The following is an 18,692-nucleotide window of genomic DNA, read 5'->3' on the forward strand; positions in this document are numbered from 1 at the left end:
TCAAGAAGTCGTATAATATATTCATAGCTCATCAATAAAGCTACATTCTGTTTTGGGGAAATAAAACAAAAAAATGAGTTTATGCAAATGTGTTTTTGGAAGGTGTCAGTCTGCTTAAGGTATGCCACTTGGACCTTTCTTCAAGATAGTTAAGAACTTGCCTATGTTTTTTTAATATCAATAGTGTCATTGACACGAGCAAACTTAAATAGTTTCCCAAATCAGAATCTTAGAGACAGATACAATTTTGTCTTTTGGTGATGGCTCTGCAAATAAAGCTCTTCTTGGCATGTATTTTTTAGGTAAATCTATCTTGCTTTTTTTTTTTTTAATTTTCTCATTCTTTCACAAGCCATAATAGCTGTATCTAAAAAAACCAGTTTAATCTAAAATTATCATTTCAAACAATTGTTACTTTGTATTTAATTTCTCCTATCCAGTATCTGTTGTTAGCGTTATCTGATATTAGGCTTTGAGAAGCATGATGCAGCTATGTATAAAAAAAAGTACATGCAATTTTTAGCTCTTTGTTTCCTACAGCTATTATTAATTAAGGTTCCAATCCTGCAAATGCTTCTAGTCAAGCAAATTGCCATGAACGCAGACAGGACTCTGTAAAAACACAGGAGTACTCCCACGTGAAACTGGTGAAATGAATAGAGCTGGAGCTCTTCAGGGCAGTGAATATCTTTCTTTTCCAAATACTAGCTAGTTAGGGGGTTCTGCTCCAAGTCTAGAGCTCATCACACTGTAAATCATAAGCAAACACACCTGCAAAGTAAGTGACATAATCCCAGCAGCTATTAAAACCTAGATATTTTGTAGTTAGTTATACCTGGTGCATAGATATATGCATATATGTCTTTTTCTCCCTCCAGAGAAGAGAAAATTAGAAATGACTAGGAATACACACTGTGAATAGTATTTTATTCATTAATGTGTAAAGGAGGTGATGAAGATTAGTGACTTATCACTCTCCTAACATCCCCGATGGAGGCAGAATTATGAAATATGCCCCCTGCTGCTGGTCCTGCAAGGGCCTGGAAATGTCAGCCAGGGGACAATAAATATTTCAGGTAATGGTAGGGTTTTTTTCTCTATTTCGGTCATTGTCATGTAAGCATACTGTGTATTTACCCAGTAAACGGGTGTAAGTCATAGCGTAAAACATTTGATGCGCAAACGTTTTAATCATCTGTACTTTTTATTCTGGGTGACTAAAACTCGAAGTATATTCAGCAAAATATTAACTGCACAGCACAGTAAGAAGCAAGGATTGTCAAAAATACAGAGTGCTGAAAGTAGACTTTGCCTTTCTTTTGTGCACAACCGTGTCTGCATTTTCAATGGGGGCTCTGCTAAAATGTCTTTCAAATACCTATACAGATCAAAATCCATAATGCAATTGTATCAAATAATAAAATTAATAACAAGTAAAAATACAAGCCCTTTTCTTTTTTTCTCTGTGATTACATTAGTAATTTTAATAGGAGAATGGACTGAGTGTAGTGTCTAACTGTCAAGGTCTGGAGAAAACAAAATGGAAAACATATTTTTCAGGCATCGTTGACTTGCCTGCCCATGCACTTTGAAAACATTTCTAAATACAAATGAAAGATACGTATTATTAAAGTACCCCACAAGGCTTCTCATAACTGTTTTTTAGTTCAGTGTTCTTAAGTAGAGATAATACTAGAAAGAATGAAACAATTGTTAAATTGCAATATAACATGCAGATTGGGAAACAAATAGTATTGTGCAAGATGGTTCAGTTTGCAAATAAATTATCTATTTAAAACAAACACACACCAAAGTTTTGAAGAGAACTTGTTCTGGGGCTTTTGAGTATCTAATGTGGAATGCAAGTTTCCTAGAGCTTAAACTCTAAAAGCATTCCTGAAACATCATAGTTCAGGTGTGAAGCCTCAAGTACATTAAGCATTTTAGTATTTCATTGGTTTATTTAAATTAAAAAGGAAGCATAAGATATTTTACTGGTTAGAGTGGGCTGGCAATTCAAATAACTTTTAATGATGTAATGCAAACTTGTAAATCATTTTCAATGAGGGCCTCATACTTCAGCACAACTTTTATGTAATATACTAAATTGCTGGCATAGCTTTAAAATTTGTAATACTTGGAGATCATGAAAATTAGAACACAATCCATATGTATATGGGAGAAGTAACTGAAAATATGGATTCAGGCTTAAAGTTTTTATACATATGTTGTAGTCTTTAAAGCAAAAATTATGTCTGATAAGTGTTAAACCATGGCACATGTAAATGTTAAAAAGAGTTAAATGGAAGTACACCACAGAAATGCAATGTTAAAGTTATGAGGTATGCATTGCGGTAGCGTAATTTCTCACAAAATATGTTTTTATGGTAAAGTATAGAGAAGATACTGGTATACCATAGGTTTATGAATGGTAAATGTGATTATCGTCATTCTTAACTAGTCAGAGATTCAGTATTTTTGACAAGTCAGTCAACAAATTATTCCTTTTCTGTGCAAGGATTTTCAGTTAAGGCATTCAAGCATCTCTGAAATGATGCATAATCCTCAGGCTTTATTATTGCTTATATCTGTAGGTTTCCATTGCAGCACAGGTATCAAGAGAAACGAATTATATTGCTTCTATGGGAGTTAAACAGGCAAAATTTAGGGAAAAAAGAAAAGCCTGGAAATAAACATACATCTGTTGTGAATCTGGATTGACTCTAAGGTTAAATAATGATGCCTGCCTTCACCAAATTGCCATGGAAAAATACGAACTGATCATAATTACAGTACAATAAAACCTCGTCCTCTTGCTTTGGTAGGCTCTTGAGTACAATAAAATCTTTGGCTAAAATAAACTGAATTCATATTTGTAAGCTTTCTCTTTGACAGTGAGGAAAATATTCTTAAATGGCGTAAATTGCCATCTTTTTGCTGACTTCAACAAAGTTATGACAATTTATACCACTCAAACGGTGGTCCCCAAGTATGCCTATCTGTCTGATTTTACTGAAGTATGCATATTGCCAATATGCAAACTGCACACTAGAAAGAACTGTTCAAGAATCCTACTTACATTCTGATAAATATTCAGGAAGATGGTTCTTTCAGCCTCCAACGTAAAAAAATATGAGCAAGACTACAAAAGTCCTGAAGAGGAGGCATTGCACACTGGTTCATTCAGGTCAATTTTATATGATCTCTTTCCCCATAAATCGTAAGTTAAAAAAAAAAAAAATTAAAAATCACCAAACTGGAAAAACACAAAGCAAATGCAAATATTAGCCCATACATGAAAATATAAATGATGTTCCAAACTGTGTTGGCTCCAGATGTTTTTATGAGTTAAACGGTTTACTGTTTTCATATATTTAAAACATTCTATTTTTTCACTTGATGTTATAAGCTTTGGGCAAACTTGCTGGCATTGATTTAAGTTATGCTTTTGTACCACATGTAGGTCAAACGCACATTCTGAAAAGATATAATATGAACAAGAATTCAATCATTAATACTGAGAGGTAATAAGTGCTTACACTTTCTTCAGCAATTATTTCACTGAGAAGCTTTACACTGAAGTTTTCTTTGACTGAAAAGTCATGAATTTTTACAAAGGATGGTATCGTATAGCCACAGTTATCTGATAACTCTGCACAGAAACTTTTTGAATCATTTCAGTAGGCATTTGAAATTGTTTATTTGCCTTAACATTAGTTGCCTATATTTGCATTCTCCTTAGATAGTTCAAAATGAAAGCATAAAGCTCTATAGAGGTTTGTATTTCCAGTTCTTGCGTGCTTAAAACCTCTTACTAACGAAGTAATAAGAACACTTGATGCAGGACTTGTGTACTTATTAGGTGACTCAGGAGCCCAAGGAAGCACACTCCCGAATATTCAGGTTTGATTACGAAGCTAATGGCAAACACTTAGCCGTGCCGTTATAACTTTGCTATTGCGTTCTTCTTTTTTTTTCCTCTTCACCTTTTGGAGCCTGTCCTACCTCTCCCTAAAAAGTGCTATTTGGCTCCGTCTCTTATTTCTCTTGGAAACCTAATCTTTCTCCCTCCCCCTCGCACCCTCTCACTTTCTTCATTGTCCTTCACTTATTTCACTTTTTTTTTTATCCCGTGCGAGAAATCCTGTGCGGCCATCCCCTAGAATTAAAAAAAAGAGGCATTTTTACACTGGCTTGGGTTTGGGACCCACACGGGCCCTTCGCAGCTGTGGCGGTGTCGGGGCTTCAGCGGCGGCGGCCCTTGCAGGAGGGGTCCTGGCATTCCTGCCCCCCCACCCCCGGCCCCGGCCCCGGCCCCCCCGACGGCGTCTCGCCCCCGCGGACCGGGCGGGCGGACTGACAGCAGCAGCAGGTTGGCGAGCCGCGGCGGGGAGCGGTGCGGCGGGGAGCGGAGCGGAGCGGAGCGGAGCGGGGCGGCCGCCGGGGGGGCCGCCCCACCGCTCCCCGCGCTCCCACCTGGGGCCGCCCGCGCCCGGCCCCGCCGCCCGCCCCCGCAGCCCTCGGGCCGTCGCCGGCGGGGAGACGGGCCAGGGCCGGCGGGGCCACGGCGGGCGCGACGCACCGCGCCGGTAACTCTGTCGCTTCATGGCAGTGCCTGCTGCTGGGGGACCCCCGCCACACACCCCTGTGCTGGCAGCCCGGCGAGTCGGCAAACCCAAGAGGGGTTCAGCCACCGAGTTTTCTTTGTACTCCTCTCTCTTAATATTAGAGCACATATTGAAACGATAAACACAATGAAAAGCACAAAATATTTCATCAGTGTTGTAACTGTATATTTCCTTTATTCTGAAGAAATATCAAGTTTTGACCAGTGCACAGAGGCAGCAACTTCTGCTTTGGACGCCACTCTCTTTTTAAAGACCGCATTGTTACAGTTAAAGCTAAAGACAATTTTTAAAAAGCATTAGATGTCAGAAAAGGGGGGAAAATCTTACCGTCGAAAGACTGCTGCAGGTTCCAGCTCAGTCTGAAACTGCAAGGAAAAGTGGAGCAGCTGCTGAACAAAAGTTTTAGATTTTTTTTTTTTTAGAAAGTCTGCAAAACTAATTTCCCACAAAATAGGACTCAATTTCCGTTTAAGAAACTCGCTCTTGCAAATCTCATACAATTCCTGATTTTTTCCAATAGCAATTCAAATTCATTTTATCTTTCGCACATGGACCCAAGAATTTAGACTTAAATTGCAGGAGCGCAATGGTTTTCCTTTTATTTATTTATTTATTTATTTATTTATTTATTTATCTTGAATTTTGATTTGGGGGGAGGAGGAGGAGGAAGGTACAGCGAGGAGGAAGGGCTAAGGAACAGAACGTTTCCGCAGTAGGCACCTCTTTGGTCAGTGATCAATAGATGCGTTATCCTGATTTAAACCAGTTAACGGCCGCCTCCGTGGCTACTGTTAATTCCACTACACGCATGTTAAAAAAAAAAAAAAAAAAAAAAAAGCCAAGCCCGGACTCCCTAGGTTGTCCCTCTTGAGCCACTGAAGACCGCAACGAAGAAAATGAAGATACGGGGAATAAAAATTAGGCGAGTTCTTGTTTCGAAGGGGCAGGGGGCAAGCAGGGAAACTCCTCTTTCTCCGGCCAGATCTGATGGCCCGGTGGGCGCCGGTGGTTTCCCTGCGGAACCGGCCCCCTGAGGCTGGCGGGACAGCGTGAGGTGCGGGCGGGAGGCCGGGACAGCGCGGCGGCTCACCCCGGGAGCCGGGGCGGTGGGTGCGGGCGGAGCGGGGGGCTGCATGCCCCGCGGCCGCACCGCGCTCCTCGGCGCGGGGGATGGCGCCCGACCCCGGCCCCGGCCCCGCACGCCGCCGCGGCCGCCTGCGCGCTGGGGCCGCGCTGCGCCCTCCCACCTGGGCGCGCAGGTGAGGCGCTGCCAAGCGCCCTCCAGCCCGCGGGGGAAAGGGGCGGTGGTAGCCCCCGCACCCCCGCCTGCCACCCCGGAGTAAACCCGGCGGATTCCCCTTCACGTCTTTATTGCGCTCCCCGGGGGGGGGGGGGGGGGGGGCGGTGGCACCCCGAGCGGCCCCGTCAGCCCCGACGGGGCGGCGGTGGCCCTGCCGTGGCCGCACGGCTGCGGGGGCACCGCCGCCCCCCGACCCCCCGCCGCCGCCGCTCTGGCTGGGGGGGCGCGGGCGGCCTCGCCCCCGGGGCAGCCCCGGCGGCGCCGCGGCGGGGAGGCGCGCTCCCCGCCCCCCGGGGCAGGGAGAGGCGGGCTGCGCCCCCGCGGAGCCGGCCCCCCCCCCCCCCCCCTGTGCCTCTGGCGCCCTCTGTCGCATCGCTGCCCGCCCGCTGACGGAGCGGCTCGGCGCGGGGACGGCGCTGGCGTTTTGGAGGGAGTTTGCATGTGGTCAGTGCTGTGTTGCTAAGCCAGCCCCCAGCTCACATTACACACTACTGTATTTATAACCTCTCGGAGCTGTTTCCCCCTTCAAGCAGTTCTCTGGGACCACCTTCTATTGGCTTCAACCTCTCCCACTTCTTGACATCTGAGCAGCTCTGAGAAAGGCTCATCTAGGTCCGAGTGTTTATGCAGCGGAGACTGGCCACTAGGGCTAAAGACCTGGATTATCTGAGCTCAGCTGCCTGCTGCAAAGTCTGTCGTTGCCTTTTTGGAAAAAAAAATCCCAACCCCGATCTGTTTACAGTGAAAGTTGACAAAGGGTGGTGAAGTTGGATCCTTCCTAAACTCTCCTGCCTGGAACCTGAGACTTGCATGCCATGGATCACACACTCTTTGGCTGCCTGCGCAGCCCCCATGCCACTGCGCAGAGCTTGCACCCTTTCTCCCAGTCTTCTCTTGCCCTGCATGGAAGATCTGACCACATGTCCTACCCTGATCTGTCTTCTTCTTCTTCCTCTTGCATAATAGCGGGATACCCCAATGAGGAGGGCATGTTTGCCAGCCAGCATCATAGGGGGCACCACCACCATCACCATCATCACCATCACCACCACCAGCAACAGCAGCACCAGGCTTTGCAGACGAACTGGCACATTCCTCAGATGTCGTCTCCTCCCGCCGCGGCCAGGCACAGCCTCTGCCTTCAGCCCGACTCAGGAGGACCCCCGGAGCTGGGCAGCAGCCCCCCCGTCCTGTGTTCAAACTCTTCCAGCCTGGGCACTAACACCCCCACGGGGGCAGCGTGTGCGCCAGGGGACTATGGCAGGCAGGCTCTGTCCCCGGTGGAAACAGAGAAGAGGTCCGGCAAAAGGAAAAGCGACAGCTCAGGTAACGGCTCACGCTTTCCCCTGCGGGGCGGGACCCCCGGGCGGAGGGTGCCGGGGGGAGCTGCCCTGCCGGTCCCCGGGTCTCCCGCCGCGGCGCGGCTCGGCTCGGCTCGGCTCGGCTCGGCCCGGCCCGGCCCGGCCCCAGCCGCCGCGGTGCTCTCGTCGCCCCACTGACACCGGGCTGCCGGGTCGCTCCTTCCCTCAGACGCGCTCTCGGGATCTCCATCATTAAAGCAAGCTTTATTAGGGCTACAGGGGCGGGGGGGGGGGGGGGATAAAAAGGAAAAATCCAGCCCGTGATAGAGCGTGAAATCGAGGTGGCGGTGGTGGGGAGAGAGGTTCCCACAGTCAAGGAGAGAAACGTTTGTAGTTTTGGTGAGGATTTTAGCATCTGGTCCCGCGTCCCCCTCCCCCCTGCCCGGTACACCACCTCTGCTTCAAAATTCAGAATATAGCGCGCTCCTTCCCCTCCGCCCCTTCGCCGCGGAGCGGACTGCGGTTCCGAGGCGATTGCACAACGCTTGGAAACTCTGCCTGCCTTGGAAGTGGGGATTCGGGCGAGGAGCTGATGCCTTGCTGCCCTGGAGGATCTGGGAGCGCCTGCATCGAACGCTCAGCATGGAAGGGGCAAAACCTGGAGTCCGTAAAGCGAACGGGTGAATGGGAGGTTTAGAAAGCTGCCTCACTTCAGTTTGCTGGTGGCGGGGGCGGAGGGAAGGAAGGAGCTGTCTGACTTCTTTTAAAATCACCGCAATTCTTACTTAAAGACGAGCATAAAAACATGTAGACCCGCAGTCATTCCAAAGCGATGATTTGGCATTGCTGAGCGTGCAAAAAAACTTGACATAATCTCCGCTTTTTAAAACGGCAAAGCCTGTCAAAGTCCCACTCTGACAAAAGCCACTTGGCGAAGGCAAGGCGACTCATGGCACTTCCGTCAGGGCACACATAAACCGGGGGGTCATCAAAAATATACTGAGACAGGCAGGAGGCACTTGAAAAAGAGAGGGCTCAACAGTTTGAAAACTCAAGAGCAGGCGTAGCGAATTGTTTGTTATCGAGGAAGAGAAAGTGAAAGGCTTTTCCAGATATTTATGAAGTTCACAACTGAAACCGTGACCTCTTTCGCTCGAAATGTTGTGAGCTTGGTAAAGTGGTAAGCAACAGAAACTTTTTAAAAAAATAACCCTCAAGGATACCATCATTTTCTTCACTGTCCGTCACATTAAGAAACATTTACAGTAATTCAGAATGGGTTTAACTGAATTTCGTCTTACATAGCTGGTATACAGGCTGAAAACTCTTCCAAGATTAAAAGCCGTATTTAGTTAAAACACTGGTGATGAAATCTATTGTTGCATCTTCCTTACATTTTATGAGATAAAAGGAATTCTTTGATTTTGTGAGGTATATGAGCAATACTAAAATTTGAGTCCCCATTACTACTGGGAAAATAACTGGATGCCTGTTGGTGTAAGGATTTATTGTATTGTCAGTCTGTTTAAAGCTGAAGGAAAAAAGAAAATTGGTCCCTTTCGCCATCAGGAAAGTATCTGTCTCGCTTTCTGTTTATTTCATTTTGCAATGCAAACCAAAAAAACACCAGTGGGGAATGCCCCAAACTGTACCCTGAAGTGACTGGAGTCTTCCACTGGATTTAGTGGACAAGGGTTCGAGCCTTTAGCCATGGTTAAGCTTATCTTGTGCTGTACTCCGAACCTCACTTTCTAAGACTTTCTGAAGATCAAGGCAGGTAACCTTTTCCTCCTCCCTTCCCCTAAGAAAAAAATATTATGGCAGTTCACACAATTGTGAGTTCTCAAACAGAAAATAGGCATCTTTTGACAGCAACTGGGTAGCTGCTGTATCTTCGGTTTTTCTTCAGGACAAGCCTGAGTTTTGGACCGAATATTTAACCCCACCCCTTTATTAATCCTGAACTCTGGTGCTAGATATTTAATGCCCTTCTAATGTATGGCAGCAAGAACTATTTTTAAGTCACTGTATTTCTATATTTGTCACCCACAATTGCCCCTTATTTGATTAAAACCCATCCCCTTTATTTCTCATTAATCTGTTTTTTTAAACAAATTACCGTACTTGAAAGAATTTCATCCATGCCTTCCCCAGTTTTTGGAGACATATTCATCACACTTGGAACTACTTCAATAGGCATTTGTATAAAATCCTAATAGTAAATAACTAAGAAGTGAAGAGAGACTGTTTAAGTTTGAGTGCCAGCATTCTGAGACAATTATTAATGCTCTTGCTTATTTACAGATATATTTCCTCTTCTTAAGCGTATGACTTAAAGCCACAGAATGTTCAGTGTTTTCTTGAGCCCTGAATCTGTTCTGCATTTCAGAGCTGAATTAACCTTAGGCTACCCCTTTCTTGCACTACTCTGCTTTTACTTCTGAACGTTTAAGACGAGGAACGTCGATTCGTAAAGCTGAGTTTATAGATAAAGAAAGTAAAACGTGAACATTCCTTGTATCATTTATCTCCCAAACTAGTAACTGTTGCTCAGCCATATAGATACTCTGAAAATTTACCAGCAGAGATACCTCATTTTACTTATTTGCTATTATGGCAGGAGTGTAAATTTTTAAAATCATAAACAAAAATCTAGAGGGCGAGCACATTTTGGACGACGGACTGTGTGTTTGTCCCTGTGCTTGCTCTTTCCCCCTGGAATTCACATATTGCAAGGGAATGGGAGGATAGAAGTATTTTGCGCTATGCTGTGTAATACTTTTGTTTGGGATTGAGAAAGCAAGGTGAGATGTGCATTTGTGGTAGTTTCATAAACTGTCTGACTTACAGTTTTCTTTTGCCCTAACCCAGGTTTTAAGCAGTTTGGGAAGTTCCCTTTGAAGATACTGAATAGGCTGCTACAGAACAGGGTGAAATTGTCAACTGTTCTTGTTGTAAAGGACTGGGAAATACTGCTTACTTAGTCATCGACCCCTGCATGCTACAGCTGTCAGTGTCTCCAGGTTTTGTAGTTGCTCTCTCACTATCTTCCGAACATTCCTTTCAACCTGCGTAGGCCCAGAAGCGGGTCAGTAAACTAGCCCGCAAGTTGAGGAGTGATGCACACTAATCTTCAGATGTTAATGTTTTGCAGTGAATAATGGCATCTGCATCCTTGCCTTTGTAACTCAGCTCTGCGTATGTCAAGGATGTAGGAGTAAAAAGACGATACTAAATTTGAGGAGAGGTTACAAATAAAATCGCTTATTTTAACGTGCACTAGTGGTCAGAATTATCTGTGTGCTAATGAGGTGCGGATGAAAACCATGCTGAGTGTATAAAAAACATATTCTTGGAGTGCTTTGTTGCTTTGTGGTATGAGTTGTTCTATAAGGAATATTTTGGATTTTTCTAATGCCTCCCCTTCTCATTACTTGCCTGTGACTTTTGAGGCCATTTTATTTCTGTTTTTTACAGAGTAGGTTTTGATTCTCAGACGATGCAGATCTCATCAAATGCAAAATTACTACTGCAATTGTCTAAGTTGGCTTACTTAGGTCCAAGTTTTCTTAAAACTTCACGCAGGAGAAAAGCACATTAAGCACATAATGCCTATATAGAAAGTGTAACCTAGGTTTACTGAGAAATACAAAAAGAAAGTGAATCTGGTAGCCTTAAGGAAGCCTAAAATGCTATGGCGAAAAAAATATCTGTACAATGCTGAAAAGACCAGGGGGAGGCTGAATACTGTTGAAGGAGTTCTGAGCCCTACAGCTATTCAAACATCTAATTGCGATAGATAAATGTATGCTACAAGTAAATTTGATTCAAGTTAAAGTCTAATGTAATTAAACACATGCCCCCAGGCATGAGAAGCCTTTTTTTTTTTTTTTTAAAAAAAAGTTTGACATGGAAAAATGTTTTTATATGGCACAGATTTCCAAGGAAAGGCTAGCAGGTAATAACAACTATTCATATTTTTGACTGTTTACAATAGTATCATATAGAAACACTGCTGTTAAACCTACAAAAACATTTCAGGAATCCAGTGTTTCAATAGCTGTTCTGCTGGGTTTTGTTCATTGACAAATCACATGAAAAGAAAACAATACTCTTTTTTCCAGTGTTTTAACATCTTTTATAACCTACCTATTCTCAACATGCAAGCAGTAAAAAGTTACATCTCCAGGGAACTTATTTTAAACATATCTAAATATCATAAATCATACGTACTTGTTTGAAATGGTCTCTAAAAAGCAGGTCATTTTGATAAATGATTACAAATACTGAAAAATCATGGGTTTTGAGGACTTCTGATTGGTTTCTGAAACACATCAGTAAGAAAAATGAGCTGCACACTTGTAGTCAAAAAGAACTGTGTAACTGATTCATCAATATGTCTGTGCTTTTCAGCGTGGTTGTAAACGGAAGCAAGAAAAAATACATAATAAAGCACAGTTTTTCTGGAAAGAGTTAATTTGTTTGGTATCCAGTATCAAAGCATCACTTACCAATAAAAAAACCCCACCACCAACAAAAAAAACGCCTCTGTAGATTTCATAAATGAAAGAAGTTCAAAATCTGATGAATAATAATCATAGTTTTAGGAGAAAACTTTTAAGGCTACCTAATGGGCCACTTGCTGGATTGTTTACTAGATGAAAATTTGCAAAATGTTCACTTTTGCTCTCAGGAAATATAATCAGAACTTTTCTAGGACTGTAAAATTTTTAAACACTATTTTACTGATACATTCTCAGAATTTTTTGCCCATAGCCAAAGAGTAATTTTGTGTGGACAGAAATAAGTATGGCCTCTAATTATGTATTTCTGTCTGTTCATATAAAATTCAGTAGGATTTACACTTCCCCCCCCCTGCCCCACGCCGCCCTTTTAGAAACATTGGGGTCCCAATGCAGGCGTTCACCGGAGCACAAATGTTTATGTGAGAAGGTCTATTGACTCTAGTGGAACTACTGAAGAGCTCAAGGTTCTTTAAGCTGTTGGAGCTTAATTCTGTTACGCTGTTTAAAATCTTTGGCACAGAAATGTAATTGCATGATATTCTTCTATTATTTGGTATTAAGCTCTATCAAGGATCCCAGTCTTCAAAGCAAAGTCACCAAGGGATCTGGATGAGTAAGAAGTGTGGTACTAGAACAAAACACAGAAGGACATATGGACACATGGAGATTAAAGATCCAAACATTCTGTCAATATCTGGAGAAAATTTCACTAAAACTTCTCGGAAAAATCATGGTTGGAGTTACCTTTCAGGATTTTTAAACTGCTGTTGCATGGTAGGGAAAGAAAAATGCTTTATAATTCTTGCAGATATTTATTGATAAAATATTAGGATTGCCTGGTTGAGCATTGCCAATTCAGCATTTTATATATATATATAAAAACTGAATTTTAATTTCATTGGTTTTAACATCCTAGGATAAAATATGTCCTACCATATCTAGCATAACTTCTCTAGTATTTTGCACAGCAAGTAATCAGTTTCTGGATTTTTGTCAGACTTGTTGCCCTTTTTAGACATGCTAATTATTTAGTAAGTGCTTTTAATTGAGCCTGTTAATCTGCATATAGTTTGCTGTTTGGAAATACTCATTCTTTAGTGATGTGATGACTCGATATGCTGTATCTTTGAAGTCCTCAAGTCGGATTGAACTCTGTGTCTTGAAATTCAAGGGAAGGTGACAACATTATCTTTGCTGCTGTCTGCTAATAATCTGATATTGCTCAGTGGATTATTGCTTTCAGCAAATACAATGTTACACGGCAGCAGGAAAGGTTGCTGTAGCATGTGTCAGTAGCAAAATGTATTCTACCAAGCAGTTCTGCTAGTCTCTGGAAATGAAGAGAAATAAATCTGGTTTCATCTGCTAGAATGAGCAGAGTTTAAATCCATCAGTAAAATGTAGTTATGGTGGGGTTGGGTTCAATCCTTATTTTTGCTATGTTATCCTGTGTCCTTGTTCTAATACACTTAAGAATGCAACTTGAAAGGACACGAAAGAAAAATCATATTTTTTAAATATAAATACTTGCATATGTCGCTAATAAGGTTTCTAACTAAAATAGTGTGGTGTTAGAGAAGTTTGATAAACAGTGCTTGAGGCTACTTCATTACATCAGTGCACAGCTGGGCACAGAACCCAGCCTTATGATCTGCCTCGAGCCTGTGCCCTGTCCTTTTGTGTCTGTTTCCCCAACCTATACAATGACAATACCAGTGCTTTCCTTCCATTTGTAAAGTACTGTAAGCTTTTATTTAATGAAAAGCTTTGTATGCGTGTGTGCGCGTGCTTGCGCTTTTTTTAGTAGGCTTTAAAGACTTACAGATCTGCATCACCGTTTCTCAAGTATTGCTGGTGGCAGGGTAGGAGCGAGACGATGCGCAGCCGCCCTGCAGAAAAAACCTTCCTCCCACTGCTCAGCAGGGCAATCACATCACCTTTACCAGCATGAGCTTGTGTGGCTGCATAGGTGTGCACAGCAAGAAGTCATTTGACTTCTGGGGTGAGTGTCTGGGGTCTTTGATGACTGGATAGCTGCTTTTCTATTGTATTTAATCAAAGTTTGAATTAAAAAATAGCCTGAGTAATTGCATTGGATGCACACAGTCTAGTCTTGTATGTATTTTAAGTATTTGAATCACTAAAAAAAGTTATTAATATAAATGGTTTCTAAACATACATGCTAAGGGAAGTTTCACCTGGAAGATACTGATGACAAAATTCCCGCTGATTTTTGGTAGTGCCAGATTTTAAGATGTGCATTCTCACTATGAATTAGGAAGAATTCTTAGCTTGGGAGAAGGAGATAGACCAGTTAGCCGTGCTAGTGCTTATGCTTTTTGTGATACGCTGTCTCGCATGCTTCCAGCGGCAAACACAGCAAAGGAATGCTACTTTAAAAAAACACTGCTGCCATCGGTCTTACTTTTCTAGCGTTCGTTGTCCTTGTTATTTATTAATATATATTACAAAATCTGTGTCCTTTGATAAGTTTACCTAAACCATATCCTTTTAAAATAATATTTTTAATAGATAAAAATTAAATCATACTGATGTTATTCAATCTCTGCTAATTTTATATATATATATATCTGTATTATCACCAGTGCAGAGTTGCATCACTGTATCCTAGCATTCACTGAGTGATGCAAAGTGGAAAAAAAAAATCAGTAGTATAATGAAAAGTTGCTTCTGAAGTCTTCTACTAAACATTATAAATAGACAACTTAGGCTGTCAAAATTCTACTTGTTAACATCAATGATATTAAAGGTATAATATTCATTGTAGATTAGGGAGGATGTCCTTCATTTTGAGATCTTGGACCTACAGAAGACAGTAACATACCTCTTATTCAGAATGTGAGTTTATTTTCCGTATGGAATTGTGAATTTTACAAATAGTTTTGGGGGTAGGTTACTTGACTAGAAGTTGTGCATATTACTAAATAGCCATGCGATTATACATCAAAAGAAAAATCAGAAATCACATTTGGAAATTGGCTACTGAATATTTTGTTGTTTAATGATGAATGTAATCATTTAATACTACGCAGTCTGAAATCACTGGAGCTTCTCACTCTACACAAAGAAAAAAAAGCAGTCTAAAGTTTATATTGAAAATTACCTGTGCTGAATAAACCTTGCAGTAGTGGAAAAAGGCCCTTAAAGTACATAAACAGAATAAAACATACATGAAAACTTAACGGTCATTTGAAAGAAAAGTTATTTTGTACTTGAACCTATGTTTCCTTTTATCCTTCTTTTCAACAAATGAAACAAAATAATTGACCAAACAGCAGAAGAAACAAGTCTCAAAGGAATGAGTCAAATCTTTAATTTATGATGGAAGAGCATAGTTTTACTAAACCAATAAAATCCAGTGGATTATGAAACCCTAACTGGAAGCCAAGTAATCTTTTTTCTTTCTTTCTTTCTTTCTGAAGCTGCTTCTTGGACTAGAGAAAAATTGGTTGATTGAACATTATTTTATAGCAAATAGGATATGAAAAACTAAAACTGAAACAGATTACTGCAGGCTTTTAACAGTCCTTCTTCCTTCTGCATTCTCTCAGATCTCTAGTAGCTATTTTTTATTTTTAGCAAGTGAGCCTGAACAAATACTGCCTTACATAAAGTGAGTTAGATGCACTTCAGTAGCGTCCGCCACCATTGTGAGTTTTAATTCTTAGACTGTGATCCCATGATGATGCCAGTATGCATTTAATTTTGTATGTTGGGAGATGAATGAAATCTTGCATGTGCTGAAATCAAAACTATTGAGTGGAGTCAGGACTTCACAGCAGAAGTAGTTGTATTACTTTGATATGAACACACCTGAAGTTAAGTGGATGTTTACACATTTTGGAGAATTGGGGGCATTAGTCACTTACATTTACCGAGCAGAAAAAGACTGTTTCCCACTTTGGTCCTTCTATAAATAGATACTAAAAAATCTGTTGGACATATGTGGACTGACAATATAGCTCTGAAGAGAGCTGAATGAACCGTGGGGTTTTCTACCTGCCAAGTAAAAAATGGCATATTCCAGAAGAATGCAATGTATCCTGAGTGCGCACGGGGGCTTCCTTGGAAGGGGGTGTTTTTGCAGGGTGAGTGGGACTCCTCAGGTACATGGGTCTCAGTAGCTTTTCAAGCCTTTCCTTTTCTTCCAGCTGGTGCAGAATACCAGAATGCTGTAGGCCTCATCCTCGTAGGATATGTGGACAAGCAAAACCTACCTGTTAAAATGTTCTTATTACTGTAAAAAGAATGGTAGGAATAGTGACTAGATGTCTCCTCAATTCATGAAAATATCAGTTGGTTTAGTGAAGGAAAAAGAACTGAAGCCAGATGTATTGATAAACTATATGATGACATATTTTGCGAGGCTTTGGTACATTGAGCTGGTAAAAACGGTGTGAGTGGAAGCCCAGGCGGCTACAGTGACATCGACCACTCAAAGATACCTTTTAAAGCTTTGTGCTTAGAACGCCAGACAGTATTTTCTGCCAGAAGAAAACAGCAGTCTAATAGAGGCTAAGGCGTGTTCACTACTTTTGAATTGGTATCTTCTGAACTAGACTTTAAAATCTAATAAAAGTCTGCAAGTCATACTTGCCTTATATAAAGCTTAGGGAGAACTGAGAACATTGCAAGTCCTTTGCACTTTGGAATTACTGATTTGATTGACTCAAATGTGACATAGTAGTATTAAGCTCTTTTTTTGTCTTTTTTTTTCTTCTTTCTATATTCTTGTTTTGTGAGTACCACAATGACCTCAAGCCACAGCTGTGTGTTAAGTCTTGCGTTCCTGAGGACATTAGAACAATACATACTAATGGTCTCACTCCCGGCTCCCTCTCCCTCCCTCTCTGTCTTTCCTTTTTTTACACAAGTACATTTCTGAAGGAGTGTATGCGGGTATATCCTTTCAATTTCCATTTATCCTCACAGAATGAACACTTCCTTTATTGCAAAAAAAAAAAAAAAATATCACCCTTTACCTTAATCACATTTCCATTGGATGTTAGCCTACAATAACTTAAGAACCGCAGTGATCCGCTAAATAGAACAGTACCGTTAGGTGATGTAAGTCTGTTAGGCAATGCAAGCTGAAACAGTTATGGATCAGTGGAGCAGAGTCAGATAAGAATAGGAGGCTTCATTAGCAGTTGTCCATAAGGTGTCTTGAATCCACAGCATTATCTTTTCTTGTATTATCACTTTATTTTACATAATTTTCTAATAGATTCTATTACTGAGCCAATTAAAAGAGTGACTGTCCCATCTGCATTATTTTTGTTTTAATGAAATAATACATTATTATTAAAAGTAGTAAATAGAACAACTAAAATTCTAAATTTAAAAAAAGTAATGTGAATAAGCACAGGAGAAAAAGCTGGAGACAAGGGCACAAATATTTTGGATTGGTTTAAATTATGAAGAAATACGCTGCCAAACTTTCCTGTAGGTTTGGTTTAGCTTTGCTTTTTTTTTTTTTCCCCTCGATTCATTCTGACCCCTTTGCTTTTTACAGTTTGATACATTGCTCCAACTTTATGAGGCAAACATCTTTATTGCTTTAATATGAGGGTATGTACAGAAATCTAACAGTATTGGAACCCTATAAAGCTATCTTTATTTCACTGGTTCCAAACTGAAATTTAGACATGCAGAGAAGGTACCAATTGAGTTTACAGTCTGCTGGCATGAGAAATATCAGGGATTTAATGTTTTTGTATTTGCAAACATATCACCAGAGCTTTGCCAGACATGACACCCAAACAAACACTGTTTTTTGGATAGAGATTGTGTGTTTCAAGTACAGTGGCTAAACACATCCAGCCATTTTGAAATATGTTTGGTGAAATATAACTTACAGACTGACCCAATCCTTCAAAGTTCTCCGGAAAGCCATTTCCTTCCCTCCTGCAAAAGTCACTCAGTGCTTTACCAGTCTGTGTACTGATGCTCTAATCCTGCTGAAGCTTAGGTTACTGTGTATAATTCTCTTGGAATTAACAGTATAACATTCAAAAAGTTAAGCACAGGCATGTCATTGCTACTCTGTCATTGATTCCTCCAGCTTGATGGTGTGCGGCTAAGAAATGTTTGTAATTCCACAACATATGGGTAGATACCATAAAAATATTATTTATGGAGGCTCTGGCTTGCTTTGTGTTTTTCAAGCATGTTTCCACAACTAATTGATAGTCTTAATTTACACACACACAAACTAAAAGCTGCATCCATGTTAACCTTGAAACATATGGTTGACTTGATTATGTAGATAAATGGAAAGCTTGATGCTACTCATATAGAGGAGTCTGGCTGCATGTTATTGCTGGCTTATTAATTAAAAGGACCTTGTTAACATATCAGCAGACTCTTACTACAAAAGGTGGAGGTGAAATCCACACTGAGCTAGAAATGCAAGTACTGCTCTTATCTGAGGTGTTCATATGGACCAGCACGGAGCCTTACTTGTTCAGAAATTATTTGATGAGGATACATGTTCCCTAAATACCTCTGGAAAAGTATTTTTGCAAGTTTGGGAACTGAAGCAAGTCCAGGGAATGAGTGTAGCACATTGCACAACAAGCACTGAAAGAAGGTCTCACTAATCAGCCTTTGCACGTTCCCTGCAATGTCGTTTAATGTCTCTTGTATCTCTGCTCTCCATAAAGCCTAAGAGCTACCTTTATACAGTTAAGGTCGGTTACTTTATAAAAGCAGACAGCATTTCCTTTCTTTCGAGGGCATAAATGCACAGATGTAGGAAAAAAAATGCTCACAAAAGAAACCTGGGGGTAAGCACAAAGCATCTTTTCACAGGGGCAGAACAACTTTGTCCTTGGTTTCCCCAGTACAAGGCCACAGGCTGCTGCTTATTCTGAACAGGGTGAGAACTATGGTTTAGAAGATCTTATTTTGCCAC

General features: G+C 41.4%; 1 protein-coding gene across 1 annotated transcript in view; it reads left to right on the forward strand.

Annotated features, from left to right (window-relative positions):
• Window positions 1-6,397: 6,397 nt before the first annotated feature.
• MEOX2 (mesenchyme homeobox 2) overlaps window positions 6,398-18,692 on the forward strand; it is a 54,240-nt gene continuing 41,945 nt past the window's right edge. Inside the window, exon 1 of the mRNA XM_030010457.1 lies at window positions 6,398-7,254. Within this exon, the coding sequence (XP_029866317.1) occupies window positions 6,744-7,254 (511 nt within the window). The 5' untranslated portion in view covers window positions 6,398-6,743. The remainder of the gene's footprint in view (window positions 7,255-18,692) is intronic.

This window comes from Aquila chrysaetos, chromosome 3, assembly GCF_900496995.4.
Source record: "Aquila chrysaetos chrysaetos chromosome 3, bAquChr1.4, whole genome shotgun sequence".
Classification (NCBI taxonomy): Eukaryota; Metazoa; Chordata; class Aves; order Accipitriformes; family Accipitridae; genus Aquila; species Aquila chrysaetos.